This window comes from Pundamilia nyererei, unplaced genomic scaffold, assembly GCF_000239375.1.
Source record: "Pundamilia nyererei isolate P.nyererei 1_Seehausen unplaced genomic scaffold, PunNye1.0 scaffold00265, whole genome shotgun sequence".
Classification (NCBI taxonomy): domain Eukaryota; kingdom Metazoa; phylum Chordata; class Actinopteri; order Cichliformes; family Cichlidae; genus Pundamilia; species Pundamilia nyererei.
In genome coordinates, this window is record NW_005187666.1 from 615,482 (window position 1) to 637,857 (window position 22,376).

The 22,376-nt window shown below is 41.4% G+C and overlaps 1 protein-coding gene across 1 annotated transcript in view; it reads right to left on the bottom strand.

The window, feature by feature from the left end:
- LOC102198766 (protein sidekick-1-like) overlaps positions 1–22,376 on the bottom strand; it is a 173,933-nt gene that overhangs the window by 34,121 nt on the left and 117,436 nt on the right. The window contains exons 17-26 of the mRNA XM_005750208.2: positions 20,215–20,410; positions 19,164–19,262; positions 18,034–18,225; positions 13,935–14,056; positions 13,717–13,829; positions 8,739–8,889; positions 6,032–6,272; positions 5,605–5,720; positions 2,871–3,057; positions 163–261 (exon numbers count right to left, since the gene is read on the bottom strand). Coding sequence (XP_005750265.1) covers positions 163–261; positions 2,871–3,057; positions 5,605–5,720; positions 6,032–6,272; positions 8,739–8,889; positions 13,717–13,829; positions 13,935–14,056; positions 18,034–18,225; positions 19,164–19,262; positions 20,215–20,410 — 1,516 coding nt within the window. The remainder of the gene's footprint in view (positions 1–162; positions 262–2,870; positions 3,058–5,604; positions 5,721–6,031; positions 6,273–8,738; positions 8,890–13,716; positions 13,830–13,934; positions 14,057–18,033; positions 18,226–19,163; positions 19,263–20,214; positions 20,411–22,376) is intronic.

A 22,376-nucleotide genomic window follows, 5' to 3' on the forward strand; every position in this document is an offset into this window, starting at 1 on the left:
TGTGTGTGTGTGTGTGTGTGTGTGTGTGTGTGTGTGTGTGTGTGTGTGCGTGTGTGGCAGAAACTGCAAAATCATTTGCTACAAGCATGAAAAATGGATTATGATTTAAATTTTGCTTTCAAATATCTGCTCACTTGTATATGTGGGCGTTTGTTTTTATACCTAATATGATGCCGTTGGGGGATGCAGGTGGCTGCCAAACCACCCTAACGGATGACAATCGAACTTCTGGAAACACCATCCTGACAGGGGGTCCTGGGACTGGAGAGAAAAATAGAGAAAGGAGTTGGCAGCAGAATTAAAAGATATTAATACACAATTTAAGAGAAAAGCAGCAGCGGCAAGAAAAAGAGGCTCAAAAGAAGTGCTTCAGTTCGGTAATGAGAAAAAGAGTATCTCAGCATCTGGCTCTTATACTGTAATATGTTAGCATTATAGCACACAGATGTACGTGCATATGCTCTCCACATATACACGCCAAAACACACACAGACACACGCACACACACACACACACAAATATATACATTGAGTGAGTTTGTTACACATCTTTAAGAGGTACTTGTAAAAGACACAAAACAGAAAATGTAATTTCTTTCAGCCTCACTTGGGCTGTCGTTGTTCCTGATAAAAGCACATGTTCCACACCAGCAAATACATGTCAATGTATGTCTGTGTGTGTGTGTGTGTGTGTGCTTGTGGGTACAGTAGGTGTATGTGTAGGTTCATTATACATCGCCGGGAATTGACTTCCTCATTCTTGTTTCATCCTGAAATGAGAAAAACTTTTCAAACGTGACACCGTTTGATAGAGGAGAGCGAGTGTGTCTATGAGAGTTTCAGTCTGTGTGTGTGTGTGAGCAGATGTGAGTTTCTGTGCGTATGTGTGAGTGCCCAAGTGTACTTCATGATTCAGAAAAGAACAGGCCAGGTTACTGCCACCCTGAAAAGTCTGCCGTGGTTACCAGGTTGATGCAGAGGCGTGGAACACATGAAGAAAAATACCCACGGCTGGGTGATTAATGAAATCATTGATTATGTTCTTTCATGCTTCTCTAAAATGCCTTACTCGCTGTTTAGTTCAGCTGCAGCAAAGATGACACAAAGAGGGCCTTTTGTAATCAATCAATCTGTATGTAGGAGGTAAAAGTTATAACAAAAGTATCTGTAGATGAATCTGCAGAAGAATCAGAATGATCTCCTTTGTCTCTCGATCACAGCAACTCTTTTATAATGCTCACTTCTCCTTTCTGTCCATGTAGATCCCTTGAAGGCCTGCGTTTGTGTTTGCCACTTTCTCTTCCCACACACCTCACATGATGGCAACAGATGACTTTATGACCTTGTAAATTCATAGCTCGGGGTTTAAGGCAAATTCACAGACTTGCCATAACCCCAAACACATAAATCTGTGCCCCCTACCAACTTATTTATTTATTTAATAAACAAACAACTTTCAAAGTTTAATAAATCTTTGTTTTGTTTTTCTAAAGTCAGCGACAAATCATGTTGAATATTCACCAAATATTGAAGAAAACAGCTTTAATTATGATTTTTGCCAGATTCAAACAGCCCAAAATATCCACATACTACAGCTACAGAGGCAGGTGCACCTTCTTCTTTTTTTATGCAGTTGGTGTGCCACAGGGATGCGTATTAGGACTACTGCTCTTCTTCATACAGCTAGGTCAATAAGTATTTGGACAATGACACTATTTTTGAAATTCTGCATGCAACACTTTCTTTCAAGACTTTGGTGTCCCTGAGTTGGCCAGAGCATCTCTTTTTAAGATTTTACCAGATTCTAAATTTGGTAGATTTATTTTGTTTTTTCAGCCTAATGATGGCTTCCCTCGCTTCTCTACTCAATCAACATCTGATTTGGATTTCATACTGAGAGCTCCAGTGAGCTTCTACCAAAAGTAAATTCAACAATTAGAATTAACTCCACTCCACTCCACAGAACAGCAGTAAACAGTTCCAAAACTATACTTTTGTTAAATCCCTTGAGTTGAAAGTGAAAGTCTGAACTTCAAATTCCATGTTGATTTTTTGTTTCCTACTCCACTATGGTGCTGTACAAAGTCAAACGTTAAAAAAAAAATACATTTTGTGTGCTCTTACGGACAGTGCTGCAGTCTGCCTTTGATGTTGCTCAGTCTTGTTCAACTCCTCTTAAGCTGTGTTAAACACAGAAAAATCCAACTTTATGGTATTTTCAAATTGCAAAGAGTTGCCGTCTAATCTTCCTAACGTCATAACTATTAAAAGGGCTGAAACTGAAGTGTTCAGAACACATATGTATTTAGGCAATATTACAGATCATATCTTATCATATAAAATTCACACTGATAGGTCCATCTAACAAGTACAAATCTCTCTCCCTCCAGGTGTGGAAACCCTTGACTTCTGCTACTTTTACTGGACGGGCATCTGATCAGCATCTAGAAAAAGTATACTACTCTCTTTGAAGGTTTATGGATGGATGAATTTGTATGACCACAGACTTCATAATGGCAGATTTTTCCTCTTATCTGTGTATATGGCAGACAGAACTGGTTACAATGCAGGAAGTCAATTTTAAAGGACTGAGAAAACAGTGCTCTTGGTCATGGGGACTTCCTTTGAAGTTGCAGTGGCATTCGCTTTAAACTGAACCTTTTTGTTCCTGATGCATTATGGATCTGGGTCTTATTTGCACTTGCTTGTGCTGTGTGTCAGTTATATGCGTGTGATTACTTGTGATTGTCTGTAAGTGATAAATCCCACTTGGACACATCGCTCTTGAATTAGTACTTACAAGATAGAAGATATGAAAACATATATTAAAAAGCTGGTGATTAGACAGGGTAAGAGAAAACTGGGTCCTACCATCTTCTTTGGTTCTTAGCAGTATGCGGTTGCTGGGTGGGCCGTCACCCATACGTGTGTATGCCAGCACCTGCAGCACATACACTGTGTATTTTTGGAGGGCCCCGAGGAGCAGCGACACACTCCCCTCTCCTTCTGCCACCTGAACACTGGGGGGACCTTCTGAGTCTTTCTTGCTGTATAAAACCTGCACAAAACAAATATATCTCACATAAAAAAGAAAAAAAAAACATACACAGAAATGAACAAACACGTCTAGCAGTCTGTTTCAATTTTGTTCAGTGTCTGTAGCCTAAACACTCCTATCTTAGATGTACCTCAGGCTACTGCAATAATTATCTGAATAACAATAACAATAACAATAATATCCTATTTTTTTATATACAGCACAGAATGCAACACAGTTTAAAGAAATTAAGTAATAAATTCCAAAATATAATCAGTTAAGGCTACAAAACAGCAGAACATAAAAAAAGCAAATTAAAAAAACAAACAAAACAACAACCGATGTGCATCTCCGTGTAGGGTCACAGCGAGGCAAAGCTTTGTTTCCAGTGTTTAAATGTGCAGGACAAAGCACCATTATGCTTAATCAGTGTTCACGTCTCAGTCTATTGCAGGTGATTCTTTACTTAGGTGAATTTGGACATCTGATATATTTGACTTTTTATAGTTTGTGATCAAAAGGTTTTTACACTACCTGGTTTGCACTGAGCAAACATCCTGGAGATTATTTTAAGGACCCCAAATCTGTATTTTCTAAGTTATTAAGGTGACACAATATTAGTGTTCCATCCATTATCTGCTTTGCAGCACATAACTGGGTCAAAAACACATAAAGTTATTCTCGGTTCTAAAAAAAATATTTGTTTTTCACACAGGCATACAAAGTGTATTTGTTTTTCAGCTGCTGGTTTAGTGTGCTTGCAAGTATTTCTAACACTAGAGTGGTGTGCGTGGAACTGACTCACAATACAGTGCCAGTGCTAATCATAGCCAAGTCAACGATGGAGCGCGTGAGCCTGAGCGACGATGTGACTCAGCGATGTGTTTTTGACAGCCACGGAGGACAACGGCACAGAAAAACAGGCTTCATCACCTCAAACAACAAAAAACGATCCTAAAATTAAAATGACATTACTGCCAGCCACTAAGAAAACAAAACGGTGCACGCTGTATTTTTACAGTTTCGGATTTTAAAAAAAATATGTCAGGAGCTGCTCGCTCTTGTTTTTGTTCTTCGTTTTTCGCCTTTTCTTTTTTTTAATATTCATGAGCGTGAACATCAATACCGCACACTTAAAACCATTTGAAGGAAAATGTCACCTTAAACCCAAGTGTCTAAAAACAGAAATAGTCTTAAGGAGTGCACAGCAGGAAGCAGCAGCAACTATTCAGCATCTACTAGCACATGGAAGGTGTTAAAAAGCTGCTGCTGGCAGTCACTTCCCATCTATTAACATGTTAGGCATGCAGCTCAGTGTGATCCTTAGGAGGGCACAAGAAAACACACAGATGTGGAGTGTGATGTGCTTTGGGCATGGTGGATGACCTGGATTCCACACAGCATTTTTCCTTTTTTTAATAGATGGCACCGGTTTATATCAGACAGTCACAGCCTATTTTCCTTTGCAGATTTATGTATTTATAACACAACCATGTCCATGGGTTTGAGGATAAATTCTCCCCCTTTTAAATCTTTGTTCTGCTGTCTTGTGTTTGGGTGGAGATTAAGAGGTGAACTCACAGCTGCTTCTATATTAGCACAAATATTTTTCTTTATTTTATTTTTTCTTTTGATGAATGTTTGAGAGGCAACTTAAAAATGCAGACAATTGCTGTGTGTTTTCCTTTTTATTTAAAAGCCAAAGCAAGTGGAGTAAATACATCACTCCAGGGTGAGCTTTGGAGTCCAAAAAAACCCTACCCCGAAAAACAGGTGCACCCACACAGGTGTGACTGCCAGTGCCAAAAGTGATGAGAAAACGAGTGCACCCTGCACTTCACTATCAACACTGTTCTTCCAGCTCTTTCTCTGAAACCTGCAGCTTATGTCAAGTATGTCTTCGATGGGGCTCACAATGAGACAGACATGTCTGCTTTTTTTTTTGGGAAATATGAGAAAGGGTAAAGCTTTAATTTGGCAGATGTGGATAGACTGCAGGCTATGTATCTTTAGTGGGTGGAAAGGCTGGACTTGAATACTCATGCGGAGTCTGTAAAGCACAGTCAATCCACGAATATGCACACAAACATCCCATTTTCTTGCCTACACTGCATTTTATGTACTAAATTACAAATAAAGTAATTGCAAAACCAGCAGCCTTTGTGGATTATTGTTCGTTTTTGTGAATGAATAATCCAGCTATTGTTTCTACTACAACATCACACAAACTGCTGTTTTATGAAAGCGTATTAATCACTAAAGCCTCTCTCACATGCGTGTGTGTGATTACACGCAAATGGCCCCCAAACACACTTAGTGCAGCGGGGTGCTTTTAAAAGCATTAAAGTAGGAAGAACAAACTGGAGCAATTACAGGATGTTGCATCATGTTTAGCTTATATCAGATTGTAAGTTATATATATATATATGTGTGTGTGTGTGTGTGTGTGTGTGTGTGTGTGTGTGTGTGTGTGTGTGTGTGTGTGTGTGTGTGATTGCTGCAGGAAGTGATAATGGACTAAAGAGGTCAGGGAGGGATGCCAGGATACGACTTGCAGGTTTTATTCACCTTATATCCCAGAATGACTCCATTCTTCTGTGACTGAGGGAGAGCAGACCACATGAGCAGGATCTTGCTGGAACTCACTGCCTCGGCAGTCACATTCACTGGAGATCCAGATGGAACTAGCGAGCACACAGAGAAACACACACACACACACACCGCTCAGTGCTACTTCACTCTCTGAACCAATCTTCGATTTTATCTCAATCATCTCCTCCTCCCTCTCTCCATCAATCTTAATCTCGCTGAAACAGAGGGAGAGTGTAGAGGGCACAGAGAGGTGGCAGGATGAGAGGAGACATGGGGAGGTAATGGGAGCACTTTATTCCTCATCCATCTGCCTTCTTATACCCAGCAAATACAATATCTTACAGAGATCTCTGCTGGAAACTTGCAAAGATGAAAGATGGATCAATGAGGTCTATGTTCATACCAGATTCTGTGGTCTGTGCTGCGACAGTTTGACTCCACGGTCCTGGTCCTATAGAGTTGAGGGCTTGTATCTGAACCTGGTACTGGGTAAAGGGATTTAGACCTTCTAATGTGGCCTCACTGGTGCCCCCAGTACCCTTCACATCCTCATTCCTGTTCTCCCCCTGACCGTCTGTCTTGGACACCCGCAGACGGTAGCCCACAGTCTCTGGACTGCTGTTGTACTCAGATTCTGAAAGAGGCTGGAAGGAAACAAACAGTGAGAGGAAGAGAGGCGCAGATTAGAGAGAAATACTTGTATTTATTGTTCCTGTCATGTTGCCAAGGTCATGTTGCATTCCTCCATACTTGTGCATGGAAGTACACACGAATGCAAGAAATCAGTATAAGACTCACATCACATGGAGGAAGCTGTTTTCACAACATTCTCCCAAGCAAATCTTTTATTTATTTTTTTCATCTGATTTTGCTTTTTGTTCCCATATTGACTCAAAAAATGCAGGTGAGCATGCCACAGCCCTGAACTGTAGAAGCATCACAATAATTTGTGCAACAATTTGTGAAGTGAGCATCAATCTACTTGAGGGCAGTTAATTAATTTCGGCAGCAATTAACTGACGGGATAGAGACTAAAAAAATAATGGTTAACATGCTGATACAACAAAAAAGGAAATGTGAGAAAGTTTTCAAAGGACTCTGCAGTGCTAGAAAAAAACATACGTCCTTACTGCTTTAATAGGAATTCAGACAATAAGTATTGTATTTGATCATCAGCAAGTGTGAGCACCTCTATAAAGAGAGGTGGTTTGGCAGTTTGCTGGGCTGGAGTATTCAGGTGTTCATAACATACTACTAAATAAAAAAACAATGGCTACATCTCATGACAGTACAAATAGAAAAAGACTGTACAGGTATCTCTTGGTTGGAAGGGTTCCAGGAGAAAGACTCAGAATCAGAATCAGAAGACTTTATTTATCCCCCAAGCGGCAATTAAAATGAACATAGCAGCACAGGATAGGATTGAAAGCATGTGAACAAACCACAAAACTTCTGGAACAATGTCCTTTAGACAGACAACTTTAAAGTGAAGATGTATGGCCATAATGCAGAGCGCCATGTTTGGAGAACACAACACATCAGCACAAACACGTCACACGGCACCTTGTCGTTACTAAGTCAACTACGAACTCCTCTGTATACCAAAGTATTTTAGAGTCAAATGTGACACCAACAGCTCCGTCCAACAGGACAATGATCCCAAGCACAGAAGCAAATCTACCATTCTAACCATTCAGAATTCCCTTGAGGTATTTCTTTCCAAAGTTAAATATTTATTGCTAGGTAAAAGTGTGTTTTTAAGTGCTGTGCTGATAAAATCTGACAAACTCAAATTTCAAATAAGCCCCAACATTGCAATCACAAGTCAGAAACTGAAGAAAGCTATTTGAAATGTGAAATCGCCAAAAACCGAAAATGTGAGCATGTTGTGAAATGTAGGAGCCCGTCACTTACGGTAACAAGCTGACTGAGAAAACGGCTCTCCACAATATGATGAACAAGTGAAAAAAAGGCATTTTTGTAGCACTCGAGAATATGGTTATTTTTGTTATTGTGTCAAAGTACATCAAAAAACCTTTTACCATTTTCTTCCCTTTGACATCCCATCTCCTGATCCTTTTCTCTCCATCTACTTCTTTTCTCCATCTTAGTCACCCTCTGTCATCTTCTTTTACTCACTTCCATTAACTTCCATTTTCATTTCCTGCGACCCTCTCTTCGTCTCCTGTCCACACTTTTTCTGTCATCTCATTCTGCCCCTGACCCACCCTTGATCATGCATTACTTCCACAACCATTACTCACTGTCCTAAGATCATGTCAGCAGAAAGTTCAGGTTGCTCACAGTATATAAGTCTGCAGCAGATTTTAACCAACACTGTACACAGCGTTTGCTCTGTGCTGTGCAACAGATAAGGAAGTGAGACACCCAGTCATTTTAAATACCCTGGTGATTTAGCTCAGCTTAGCATTTAGGAGCCATAATACAGAATGTCACATTAGCTTTATTACCCTTAATATGCAGCTTAGAATAATAGCCTTAGCTAAAACCATTGTGACGGTTCCATTACAGCAGAAAACCTAGCATAGCTGAGGCTGGGCGCTAACATGCAGGTAAAATCCCATTAGCATGCTGCACAGGTAGCCCATAGCACCTCAGTGTCTGTGTCTGATTTGACAGGCTCTTTTTCTCATTCCAACTCTTAAATGGAAAATACTCTGCTCTCCATTTATGTTATAATAGAAGGGGGGAAGGGGGAGTGAAGGAGAGATGGAGGGAAAAGAGAGAGGGATGAAGAGCAGGAACAAGAGCAAAAACAGAAAAGACAGTGAGGAGAAAATTACATTGCAGTTTGTACAGCTAGCAGTCCACATGGTGAATGGGAAATGTGACAGATTAGTGTTAGCACTGATAACCAGGAGAGACACTGATTACAGCCTGTCAACCACTCAACCTGTTCAGTCCTGCTGCTGCAGAGTGCACGTGCACATAAATATGCACATGAGAACTAAAGTGGGAGCAAAGACACCGAGATGCAGCGCAAAGAAACAAAGGCAGTCCCAATTAACCCTCTCTGAAGGAGTGTAAAGGGGCAGAATCAGGGTGGAAGGTTTCACAGTTTACTGTGTGTCTGGTATGTGTGTTAGTACCTTCCACCTGAATCGCAGGCTGGTCTGTGTAGCAGACAGAAGGCTGAGGTCAGAGGGGTGTGTGTCTGGGGCAGCCTGTAAGGTCTGAATCAGCCTAGAGGGGGCGCTCATGGGACTGGATCCGACGATGTTCACCTGCTGCATCCTGAACCTGGTGCGAACAGAAAGAAAAGTTACAGGAATAGTCATTGCATACAAGGTGAGCTCATTTCACATTTCACAAAGCCAGTGAAAGCAGTTTATTGTCTTTTATGCTTTTCAGAGTCAGAAAAGACAATTCTGATAATATGATATTGATCAGGGGAGCTTAATAGGCTTGGAGACAGCAATTTATAACAATCAGGCTGTGGGGGTGTGTTCGGGTTCAATACGTTTCTTCAAATATTTTCAATTCAAGTCCCATCAGCCTCAATTTGCCTCTGAGTGTAACACTAATTAGCAAATCTCGACGTGGCGTGGTAAAGTTTCTACCTGCTAAACATCATCACTGTCATTGTTTGTCGACTCTTAGGGCTCACTAATCACACAGCTGGGTGTGAGCGGCAAATGTTTTCATTTTCAAAGGTGATGGTGCAATCTGATCCAAATGTGGAAAAGAGGCTGCATCAATTATTAACAGGAGAATACAGAAACAGCAGGGGCACGAGTTGGTAATGACCAATCACAAGCCCCTCTGCTCATCTCATCCACTCCAAAAGCAGCCCCAGATAAATCAGGGAATAGAAGACAGAGGTTCATTCTCATGAAGCACCTTTAAAATAAAACAGATATGGATAAACATACATGCTTAGCAGTAGAATGAACAGACTGTGATTGGACCTGCAGGAATATTGGGCTTTGCACACAATTACTAAAGCAATTATTTGGGACTCAGTGGTTTTTCTCCACCACTCCGCTCCGCCACTTTATTAGCTACAGCTAGTGCTGGCATGGAGCCTTTTTGCCTTCATATCTGCCTTGACTCTTCATAGATTCAACGATCTGCTGGAACCATTCCTCAGAGATTTTGCTCCATATTGACATGACAGCACCACACAGTTGTGGCATATTTGTCAGCTGCACATCGGTGGTGATCTGTTCTATTGAGATCTGGTGACTGTGGAGGCCATTTGAGAACAGTGATACAAGTTTACATGGCTCATTATACTGCTCAAAGCAACATTAGATAGATGGGTACATTGTGGTCATAAAGGTTGGCAACAATCCTCAGGTAGGCTGTGATGTTTGAGGGGCACCATTACACCATGACCAGCAGCCTGAACCAATGACACAAGGCAGGATGTATCCATGCTTTCACACTGTTTACGCCAAATTCTGATCATACCACCTGAGTGCCACAGCAGCATCATGCATGTTGTAGCTTCAGTTTCCTGTTTTTAGCTGACAGGAGTGGCTCAAGTGTGGAATTCTGCTGTTTGACGCAAAGTGTCTGATTATTCAAACAAATCCATCTGCCCCAACCATGGCACATTCAAAGTCACTTAAATCACATTCTTCACCATTCTGATGCTCCGTTTGAACTTCAGCAGGTGATCTTGACCTTTCTACATGTCATGTTTTGTTGCCATTTGATTGGTAGATTAGATATTTAGATTATGGGGTAGCTGAACAGAAGGACCTAATAAAGTGGCTGGTGAGTGCACATTAAAGACCAATAAACACGAGCAGGTCTGTGTCAAAAGTATCAGTCTTTATCCAACAGAGGGGAAAAATGTGGTTAATGTTATTTAAATCAAATTGTAATGTCTGGTGAGTTTTTTAAGTTGCGGATGAAAGGATTCACACTGCGTCACGTGTGCATAAAGTAAGCAGGTTTTTGATTTTTGCCATCCAGTTGGTCTGAGCAGAGGGGAATACAATAATCCAATAAAACCCATCAATGGTGCTTCTGCCTCCACTATCAGAGCATCCCTTTGTTTACATTTGTGCTTTTATACTCTTAACAAAACTGGAATTTGGAATCTATGAAATTAAGATCTGACCCACTCCTGCTGCATACCAAGAGGTTTAAAATGAATGAAGCCTTGGTGGTTTAAATCAGCGAACAGTACAGATAACTTCAGGAGTTTGATCAACTACATCTGAAAAATTACATTTGTTTCTCTCACTTTTTTTGAAAATCCCTGGATTACATTGATATGTAATAATCCTTTCAGTTATGCAGCTATCAAAGTGCTGTAGTAGTGCTGTGGAAAATCATTTAAGAGACGTGTTTTGTGATTTTGGAGAGTCTGACTGTGTTCTATGATAATTCTCTGTGTCTGTGAGAAGATGTGGTCTAAGCAGATTTAGGCACAAATGAAATTTCATGCCAAAAAAGGTTCACACAAATTGAACTGTGCTGCCTAATCAGCATATAACCACACTTTCAGCTGTGCTCCTTCTTTGGGCAAACATGTTTGTCTGGTGCCAGAAAATTATCAAGCAGATGCAGATCCAAGAATACAGACTTTCAAAAACAGGCTTATAAAACCTCTATTAGCTGTGTGACCTGACAGATGAGCTGTTAGTGTGCCTGGTCACTAGTTTAATTCCCAGCTGCCCAGACTGCTGTTGCATGTCTACTCGTTTTACCACATTTGTTAGAACCACATGTGTAGCTTAGGTTGGAGCACCGAGGGAGATGGAGGTTAATTGCACAAGCGCTACTTGGATTTGTCATGGATTTTAATAAATCAGATGTGCTTCAGCTAAATTTCTGGTTATATTCAAACTTTTCACTGAAAACAGGTCAGACATACAAATATCTCTGCTGTGTTAAGAATTTAAGGAATCAGTAGAGGCTGACCGATATGGCATTTTTAAAAGCAGTACTGTTATTAGAGGATTTGAAAGTCTCATACTTGGATACTTCGGCTGATATATTTTTCTTTCTGGCACACAAAACAGAATGGCTCCTAAGGCTAGTGGTTTACACATTTGCCAAACAAGTAAAAGATTCCTAGTTTGACCCAATGAAGGAGCCACAAATCCCTTTGTGTCAGTAAGGACATCCAGTGTAAAAATGTTACCTAATCAAACCTACCGTGTTGAACCCCTGTGAATAAGGGAGCAGCTGAAAGTAGCTTACACTAAACAAACAGATTTCTCTAACATTTGTGTATTTATTTTAGACAGTACACTTTATAAGTTAACTTGTTTTATAGATACAGCGAGGGATGACTCCTTTACGCTCTGAATGATCAGCTGGTTGTTGTGTTAGTGGCATTCCAAACACTTGTTGCTAGCAGGGAAGTTGTACAACACCCTCTGGTGGACAAACCATCCAACATCAATGCTGATAACATGGCTGAAGGGTGTTTCTCCTGTTTTCTTTATTTTTTAAACCAGTCATTATAAATACAGATACTGACATATCAGCCAATAGATAATACAGAGTGGCAATATCAGCCTGCTGATAAATCAGGTACATTTAGAGCTGAATAAAAACCAGGACAGGCAACTTTACCTTGCTTAGTTTTTTGCAAAAACACTAAACTCGTAAAACATTGTTTTATGTCCTGATATTAGACCCAATCCTGCAATGTTATCAAGCTGCCTGCAAGCTCACAGCAATAGAGGAGTTGCTGCTGAGTGGTTGACTGAGACCACTGGACACTGAGTGTGTGTCAGAGAGAATTACATTTACCACTCAAGGTCCAGTTGTTGTATGAACTCATAATTCATATTTTGCCAATAAAAAAGCTCTATTGGTGAGTGAAAGATACCTCCTTCTGTTAGGGGCATTTCTCTCTGAGTAATGTTAGCGTTTCTGTCCTAAACAAACCCTCTGCTTTCTTTATGCTTTTATTGGAGATGAGGACGGGGGCCAAATGCACAAGTTCCAAATATTGGGGGACACATACCCAGAAAACTACAGCTGCAAATCAAAACAAGAAAACAAACAAAAATACATTTTTTAAATGTATGTCATGTAACTTTACTGAAGAGGAAGCAAAACTTACTGAATGGAGCACAGATTAACAACCATTTCAGTTTTCTGTGCTCAGATCAAATTTGTCCCATCTCATATATATATATGATATTTCTTTCAGTATTTTGATCTGGAACTCTCCGCCAGAGTTTGTTTAGTTGACTGATAGTGCCACGTATTCAGTCAGTAAAAGTGATATAAGAAAGCAGAACCATTAGGGAGTATTTGTTACTTTTGTAACTTCTAAAAGAAGCCGTGCTTCTGTGTGGCTTTGAACGATAAACCGTGGGAGCGTGCAGGTTGTGTAAGAGGCTACATCTTTGAGTTTTTGTCCCTGTATTGGGAGATAGAGAGCAGGGTGTAAAGAGGGACTTAAAGCAGGGGATAAGAAATACTGACAAGTGCATCACTTCATCTAACGTCCCAATGGTGTCGCCTGTGACAACATAATCCCTGTGAGTGTACAGCGCGTGCATACACACACTGCAATCCCATTACAGATGAAGACCGAGATACAGAGAGCAAGAGGAAGGCATGGTCAGATTGCCCGATAAATAGAGAAGATAGGCAGACAAATAGCTAGAGAAGGAGAAGGAAAGAGCGAGAGAGAGTGAGAGGGGGAAGAGTTGCTGCTGTTCAGAATGGCGATTGATCACATACACAAAATACAAGCTCCCCCTGAGGAGGGATTACAGACACTCCGCTGTCCTCCTCCATTTCCTCCTCTCCTCGTCTCTAATCCCTTTGTCTCGTCTTCTCTTTAATGTGTTCTGTTGCCCTTCCCACTTTCTGATCACCTCTTTTCTCCCCGTCCTCATCCTTCTCCTTCCCTCTGGCTAGTTGCAGGAGGGTAATAAGGATCTGCATGCAGCAGCTGTGAAGGTGCTGACAAACAGAAAAGTCTCAGATGGAACTGTCTCTCTGTGTGTCTGTGTGATTTATCTAACTTCTCCTGAGCCCAGCAATACAGCAGAACCTGGTGCAGAGTGAGATGTGTTTGAGGAAGCTGTTGATTATATGTGTGTGTGCAGGTGGTAGCGTGGGATATGTGTGTTTGCTGCTCACCTGTACTGAGTGAAAGGAGTGAGGTCTGGGATTTCCAGAGTGTCTGCATCTGGCTGGTTGTCTTTTTGGTACACAACTTTCCACTCCTCCTCTTTTCCATCATCCTTCACCACCTGTTGAAAAGGTAATCAGATGGAAGACAGTTTCTCTTTTGCTTGATTTGTCAATAAGAGCTGACCACAAAAGTGTGCATGCAACACAAACACAGTCACACCCACCTGTCCTTCAACTATCCACCGTGATATGGCAGTCTTGCCATCAGGACCGGGTCGAAATCTCACCGTTGCGGTCCGAGGGCTGATGTTGGAGATGACTAAGTTTGAAGGAGCACCAGGAAGTTCTGCAGATAGAAAACAGAAAAAACAGTGCTTTAGCCTATATGCAGATAGTGCTTGCAAGATACCTGTCACTGCTGCATATTATTGATAATCATGCAGATATGTAAAACATTTACTGGAAAAAAAGATTATTACATGTTCCTTTTTAATGAGAACAGAAGTCTGTGTATGGCTTTAAGATGTCTTAAATATTCACTGGCAATTTCATTAGGTATAACTTTTCGACTAGTCATTAAAACAAATATTTAAGCAGCCGATCACATGGCAGCAACTCAGTGCATTTATGCATGTAGACATGGTTAAGATGTTTACTTGATGAGTTCAAACCAAGCGTCAGAACAGGAAAGAAAAGTGATTTAAGTGGCTTTGCATATGCTATAGTTGTTTGTGCCAGACGTGCTGGTATGTGCAATTTTCCCACAGAATGATCTCTAGTGTTTAAAGAGAATGGTCTGAAAAAGAGAAAATATCCAGCAAGTTCAGCTCTCTGGGTGAAAACACCTTGTTGATACTAATGGCCATACTGCTTTGAGCTGCGAGGACGGCAACAGGAACTCATAAACCACTTGTTACAACCAAGGTATGCAGAAGAATGTACGACACGACGAACGTTAAAGCAGACGAGTTACAGCAGAACAAGACCACACCAGGTGCCCGTTCTGGTAGCTACAGACAGAAAACTGGGGCTACAATTTGCATTGGATCAGCAAAAGTGTACAATGGAAGGAACAGGATTTGAACAGAAAGTGAATTTGGTGTAAACAACATGAAAGCATGGCTCCATCCTGCTTGTATAAACAGTTTCAGCTGCAGGTGGTGGTGCAATGGCGGGGGATATTCTCTTGGCACACTTAACCACAGCGTACCCATCTTCTGATGGGAATTTCAGCAGGAAAACACACCATGTCACAAAGCTCAAACCATCTCAAACTGGTTTATTGAACATAACAATGAGTTCACTGTTCTCAAATGGCCTCCACACTCAATTGAACAGAGTACCCCTGAGATGTGATGATGTGGAAAAGGAGATTTGTATTACAAATGTCGAGCTGAGAAATTTGTAAAAAGTTTGTGAGACTATCACAGCATGGCCCAAAATCTCTGAGGAATAATTCACCCTATTCTGAAGGCAACCCACCGGTATTAACAAGGTGTAACTAATAAAGTGGCCAGTGGATTTAGATTTGAGGAAAGAAAACTAAAACACCTCCTACTGCAGGTGCTGCGATAACCACATAAATACACATCCAGTTAGAGACCTGTGTTTTGTCCAAACAGTAAAGGACACATGGACAAATGAATGAATTGTCCACGGCATGGAAGAAGACTGATTGTAGGATTGAAGATTCTGGATTGTAAATAAGAGCAGAATAAAAAATATATTAACACTGAAATGTTTTTATCTGCAAACAGATACAAATATGTAAAATGGCATAACTGACAAAAACATGTCTGAGAATTGCCACATGGCTAATGTGAGATAGAAAAAAAGAAGCATGAATCATGCTGCCAAGTACGAAAGCCAAATAAATTCCTCCAGTACTTTTAATGTTTCCATGTTTGACCATACAAAAGTATGATTAAAAAGGTTGTTGTTAACTAAAGTACAAGAATCTCTGCATTTTTTTTTCTCTCTCAGAAGAATTCAGTCCAAATTTCCAAGGTCAATAACACAATGCAGTGAGACAGTGACACAGCACAGCAGTGGAGGTAAGATGAAGGTTTCAATATGTCCCATATAAAGTCTCTAAATGTCAAAATAGGCTGAATTCTTATGACAGTATTGTGGGAGGGCAATGACAAAAGTGAGAATCTGACTTGGTGGAGATGACCACCCCCACCTGTACACTCCAGCAGCAGCCAGTCAATCAGCAAAGTACAGAACTGCAGAGCTTATCTGACAAAATGTAGCTGGAACCTAAAGGATTTCAGTTTTGCTGTTTATTTTCTCTTCCCCCCCAAAAAAATATCAATGATTAACTGTGGAAACATCAACTTTAAAAAGCTTTTGGCTGTGATGATAACTTGTCTCGGCAAAGCTAATTAGACAGTAATTGTCATCCCCAACTGGCAAATGCTACACACTTGAAAGCAAAGCGTGACAGTATCAATAACTGCAAGAAAGAATAATTGGAAATCAACTATTTCATCTAACAGCACAAAAGAAATTCTCTGACAATAAAAAATCACTGATGTGGCCCAAGTTTGTTCAGCGACAACAAAACACGGCCGACTAAAAGTCTAAAAAGTTGCTTCTGTCTTACTCAGAATGAGAGCCGAGCTGAATCTGGCCGACAACAACCACAAAACAACTATTATTTTCTCCCTGTGGTGAGTTTTCTTTTTTAAAACCTTGAATAAATCACAGAGGAATAATGATACGTTCTGTATGCACAATTCAAGCAGAACTAAATATTGCTAATAAAGGTTTTTACAGCTCCACCTTTCAAATGCCACACGCGCACACTCACACGTTTTATAGCTTGGAATAGACTTCTTCACTGACAGCTGTTGAATTGAACTGCCATTGGTCTGGCAGGCGGCACATATGACAAAGGCTCGGAAGACGGCGTCTGAAAATCCGCTCGTTTTAATCAGGAGCTAACAGATGAAATATGTGACAGCTTGTTTCTGTTAATGAAATTGGCATAATCAAAAATCATCACAATCCACTTTGCTTCTAAATTATCTCACTCAATCAAGAGCGAGCACTTTAGAGCCTCTTTTCAAACACTTCTCTCGGCTGTGTTTGCTTAATACTTGGTACCTCTGGACGGCGTGATCCGCTGTAATCCATCCAATTCTGTTGCAAGCGCCGTGTTTGCCGAACACAACAAAATACACGTTTGTAAAGCCGACGCGTTAAGCCAAATGGCGTAAATCGGACAGATTTCGAAGAATACCTGAGAGGATTCCTCATTGAAACGGGACAACAAAACAACCGTCCAACCGTTGTGGAAACAAGGCATCATTTAGTCTGGATACAGTGCGGTTCATGTGTGCACCGCAAGACAAATTACAGCTATCAGCAAACTCTGCTCTGTAAATGCACGCAGCAAACTTGTAAGGGTTATATGTGGAAATGTTGATATCAGCTGCCTCGCGCAGATGAATGACAAAACTCCATGAATATATGAATAAATAAACAAGACAAGAATCTATACTCTGTGGATCTCTCTCTTCCTCTCTCGCTCTCTCGCTGCTCATTCTTTAGTTCTTTTTCCCCACCTAATATTCAGCCCTTCGTCTTTCCTTCAGTCTTTTGCTTTCATGAATTAATGAATAACCTCCAAATCTGAACTGTCTGTATCCATCTTGCTTTCACTTTTTCTTCTTTTATTCATAAATTAGTAATCAGAAAATGTTAGGACAAAAATCCCGCTGTATGAGCTGTGTTTTTTTTCTCCATTCCCCCACACTTTGCTTTCCGCCTCTGAGTCCATTTCTGAGACACTTTGGTCTTCGACTCTTTGGAGATTGGATTTTCTCATGTTTTCTGTTCTTCCCTCATTATGTTCCTCCATCTTCTTCTTTTTCCCCCTTCTTCAGTCCTGCTCTTTGATTGTCTCTTGCCCTCTCTCTTCCATTGCTGCATTTCTTCCACTTTGCCATTTGCAGTTAATCAGCGCTAATAATGATTGCAACTTGGCCTAAGTCCAAACGCACAGAACACACAGACACACATACACACACAATTGCAGCTTACACTAAAGCACTCTCTGAGATGCTGTAAATGACCGGCTCTTGTGTGTGACTGTGTTTGTCGATGTGTGCGCTCGCTGTGTGGGTGATGATTCATGGATTCACAGTAACAGCTACTTATCAGCCTGAGGGAAGACAATGGCATCGCAACAGCTCATCACTCATATTTACTCGGCTCCACACACACAAACAGACACACACACCCCCAGATACACACACATGAAAAACAGTTTTTAACATCCGCTGTCACAGGCACCGGTGCGTTTATTTATTGTACCTGGTGGGACCCCGGTGGAGATGGTGGAGGATGTGACCACGCCCCGTCCTGCAGCAGTGAGCGCAGCCACTTGTATTGTGTACACGGTGGTGGAGGTGAGGCCGGTCAGCTGGTACTGCAGGGTGGAGTTGGGCAAGGAGCGTTCCTCGCGACTTGACTCCACATTCGGCACTTCCCACCACAGCATGTAACCTGCGGGGTGTAGCGCACACGCTGGGTTAATAAAGGCGCATATAGACACAAGCAGACACAAGTACACACACAAGCACGTGTGCAAAAGCGCACACACGTACAAATAATGAGAGGTGCAGAGCCATAAAGGAGGGGAGAGTACAGAAGGGGTAACTCCAGTCAAAATCCTGTCTGTCCCATCGCATCTTTGCAGTCATGCATCACACTCCACCTTCAAATGTGTGTGTGAGTGAGGCCATTTGTGTGTAAAGCCCCGGAGAGAGTGAATGGTCCCTCATCTGTCTCCCTGCTCACCAGGTGCTGGATGAAAAGCAGGTTGAGGAGAAAAGAGTAAATGTGCAAGGTGACCTTGATTGAATACCCATTTTCTCACTCCTCTGAGTGTGTATGCTGACTGGAAAGCCACTGCTCCCTGTGCTGTCGGGTTGTGGTCCTGTGGTGGAGGTGCTGGATGAATGTTGGACAACAACACAAAGACGCAAACGTGTAATGTAGAGTTATCGCTTAATTCACAGCAGCTTGTTGTGTTCCCCATTGACTAACAGAGCCAAGGAGGAAGTAGGGCTAAATTAATCTGGGGGAAAGTGCCTTGAGCTCTGCGATGTGGTGCACAAACAAGACCACGGGTGTTGGGAGGCGTGGGATGAGGGCATGTTCGAGACAAAAAGAGGAGACAAGCTGCAAAGGGAAAGGATTAGCTGATGATGAATCAGTTACACACAAACGTCTTCTTAGAGATGGGGGACAGTAAGAGACTAAGTGGAGGAAACTGAAGAAACTATAAAGAGAGGGGATGCTTTTATAAATTCACTTAAATTGGTCATTTGAGAAGATTACTTATCTCATCAAAAATGTGGGTAAAGGGGGGAAATTATTAGCGGCTATCTGCAGTTTTGTTTTGCTCCTTTAGTTTTACTGTCACGTTGCAAAGATCTAACCGGTGATGATGCCGTTCTTATCTTCAGGTTCTGCCCAGCTGACTCTGAGCGATGTGTCCAAGATTTCAGTGAAGCTTACACGGCGAACACGTCCAGGGGCTGAAAAACAAAACACACATACACACACGCACAGTGATGTGGATCAGGCAATTTTTGATTGCAAACAAGCACACATCTCTGTCGTACACAGCATATTACCTATGGCCTATGACTTCACAAGCCTCTTCCTAATCACATTGACCAACACACAGACACACACACACAGGTGGGTGCAACCCTGCCATTTCTCATTTCATCAATCGCTCTCTAACCCCTTCTCCCTGCAGAGCGATTAAGCTATTCATCTGAGACATTCAATAACTCTTATACACTCATACTCGTGCACACACACACACACAAACACACACACAGGCGGATGCAAAAAGCTATCATCAAGCAAGAATTACACCCACCGTTAACCCTGCCGACACGCCCAGCAACCAATCAATAACTGGCCACTGCTGTGTATGTGTGTATGTGTGTACGGTACATATGGCTACTAATATCCCTTTCCCACTCAATAATTACTGGTTGGTAATAATTGCTCGTCTGCCTGCCTATAGGCTATTGTGTTTATTTGATGGAGTGATGGTGTGCATGTGCACTTGTAGCTGGGAGTTGCAGCTATTATGTTTATCCATGGAACAGTGGGCTATAAATACCACTAAGCCTGAAAACATATGAGTCAATTCCCTTTAGAAAGACACAACGTAGAGAAAAAAATAAATAAATAAAAGGGAACCGGGAGACGTCCGGGGAAACTAAGAACAAAGAAATTAAAAATGAGTGAAAGGCAACTAAGAGCCTGAAAGAAAGCAGTGAGTGCAGGTGTATTGTGTTTGCTGGGTATTGTGTACACAGCTGTGTATCACACTGATAAAAACAGCTGGACTGAACGGAGAGCTAGCTAATGCACTTTTATTATTATTCACAGGGGAGTTCTTTGTGTTGTTTGCTGGCTTTATTCACGCTGTTGCTCATGTGTTGTGTCTGTGCATGTGTGAATACTCACTGTCCTCATGCGTCTGCACCAGAGTGGGCGGGCTACGGGGACCATCTCCAGGCGTTGTGAAGCAGAGGGTAGAGCCATAGTACCAGGTGAATTTCTTGAGGCCGCTGACCAACCCTGTGTGGCGTGAACTGGGGTAGTCTGGGGTGATGGTTACTATAGTAACGTCCTCTGGAGACTGCTCTGGCCACACTAGCAGCTGTGGAAAATTAGAAAAATTGTCATTAGTGACAGCAATAATAGTCAATGAATCCAACGTAAGTCCAGCAGGTCACCCCAGAACCCGAACTGTCCATCAGAGTTATATTTCCACTATTTTTGTCATTTATTTTGACTCAGCAGCTCCAGGCTACTGGATCCATTATTGGGAGCGCATTTATGAAAGAAAACTTATTTGTACCACAGTATGGGACACAGTGGATCTTTTCAAATTAGAATGATACCCGAGAGTTTTTGTCATTAAAGTTTAAAACTGCCAAATGCTACTGGCAAATCTGACAAACAACTAAACAATAAACATGTTTTATTCTCGAGAAAAGTTATTTGCATTCCAAACAAGCATACTTTTTATTTATCAGTGTAGCACTTCTAAAGTCTTGCCAGCAGGCCGTTGTCAATCACAGCAGCATCTGAGGATATACGCTAAGTTTGACAATCAGTCTAACTAAATGCCTAATGAAAGGTTAATTCATCTTTATAGTGAGACTTCATTTATATTCAGAACCCACTGCAGCCTGGCTTGCGTTATTGCTTTAACCACAAAAACAAACAGTGAAAAGCAAACACTCACATATTCATAATGAGAGATAAGCCACGGGCAACACTATGATGGGGTGCCCATATTGATAGACCCTAATGAAAAAATAAATAACTGGCTAAAATGTGGACAGAACTGAATCTGAATGCAAAGCTGCATCTGAACTGTGCTTTGTACAGATGAAACCAAAGTGGAGATGTTTGGCACGATGCCATAATTGGAAAAAAATAAACCAAAAAACCCCCACAGCATATCAGCACAAACACCTCAGTCATGATTTGGGATTATTCTGCAGTCACAGGACCTGAGCACCTTGCAGTCACTGAGTCCATCAACTCCTCTGTACTGTATACCAAAGTATTCTACAGTCAATTTGAGTCCATCTGTCTGACAGCTACAGCTTCACAAATCTGCAACAGAAAGGCTGAAAAAGTAAAGAACCAAGGTGTTGCAATGGCCCAGTCAAAGTCCAGAGAGCTGTCCATAAATGAATATCCACAAACCTCAATGAACTGAGGCAACACTGTAAAGAAGAATGGACCAAACTTCTGCACAATAATGTCAGAGGCCAATAAAGTCATAGAGAAAACAATGCTGCACAAGCTGCTGTCGTTAGCTGTTCTCTGGACTTTTTGTTTTTTACTTGGCTGTGTGAGTTTGTCAGTGTGGTAGTACACAACTGTCCACAACGGAGTCACAAAATGTCGAAGGTATACAACCAAAATCAAGATGAAGACCACATTTTCAGATATGTGCAGTAATAATGACTGCTAAGTGTGGCTCTGAAAGTCAACATGCCATTGAGGCCGGTGTGATTCTTTGGCAAAATAGCCTCTATATGTCAGCATTTGATGACTGAAAAAACTCTGACCTGCATGCACAATGCCTCGCTGCTCTGTTGTCTTTGTGAGCTCTGCGATGTGCTGCCTCAAAGGTTCAAGGCTTTTTTTTTTAGGTTACAGTATTTTCTCTTATAGCTACACTGTTAATTGGACAACATGCTTGTGTCTAATGTCACATCGTGCTACCAGCATCGATGCAACTTTCTCCACTCAGTTACTACTGTGCATGAACAGCACATCTGCTATTTATTCAGAGAAAATGTCTCATGCTTGTTAACCATGCTGGTTTTTGGGGTGTTGTGGATTATAGCAGCACATCCTCTTGACATTACTTACTTACATGTTTCACTTAAAACAGCACAGTGGGACAAGCTTTCCAAAAACTCACCTCTATAGCTCCGTGGATCTAAACGCATTAAGTGAAAAAGAAATCTTTCGGATTACTACAGTAAAGGATCTGCTGTGCACATTGTATCACATCTAGCTGCAACAGGACACCAGCTCAAAAAAGCTTTGCTTTTCCTCCTAAAGGGTGCACCACTGCACCCAGTGTGTCACAGTAAAAC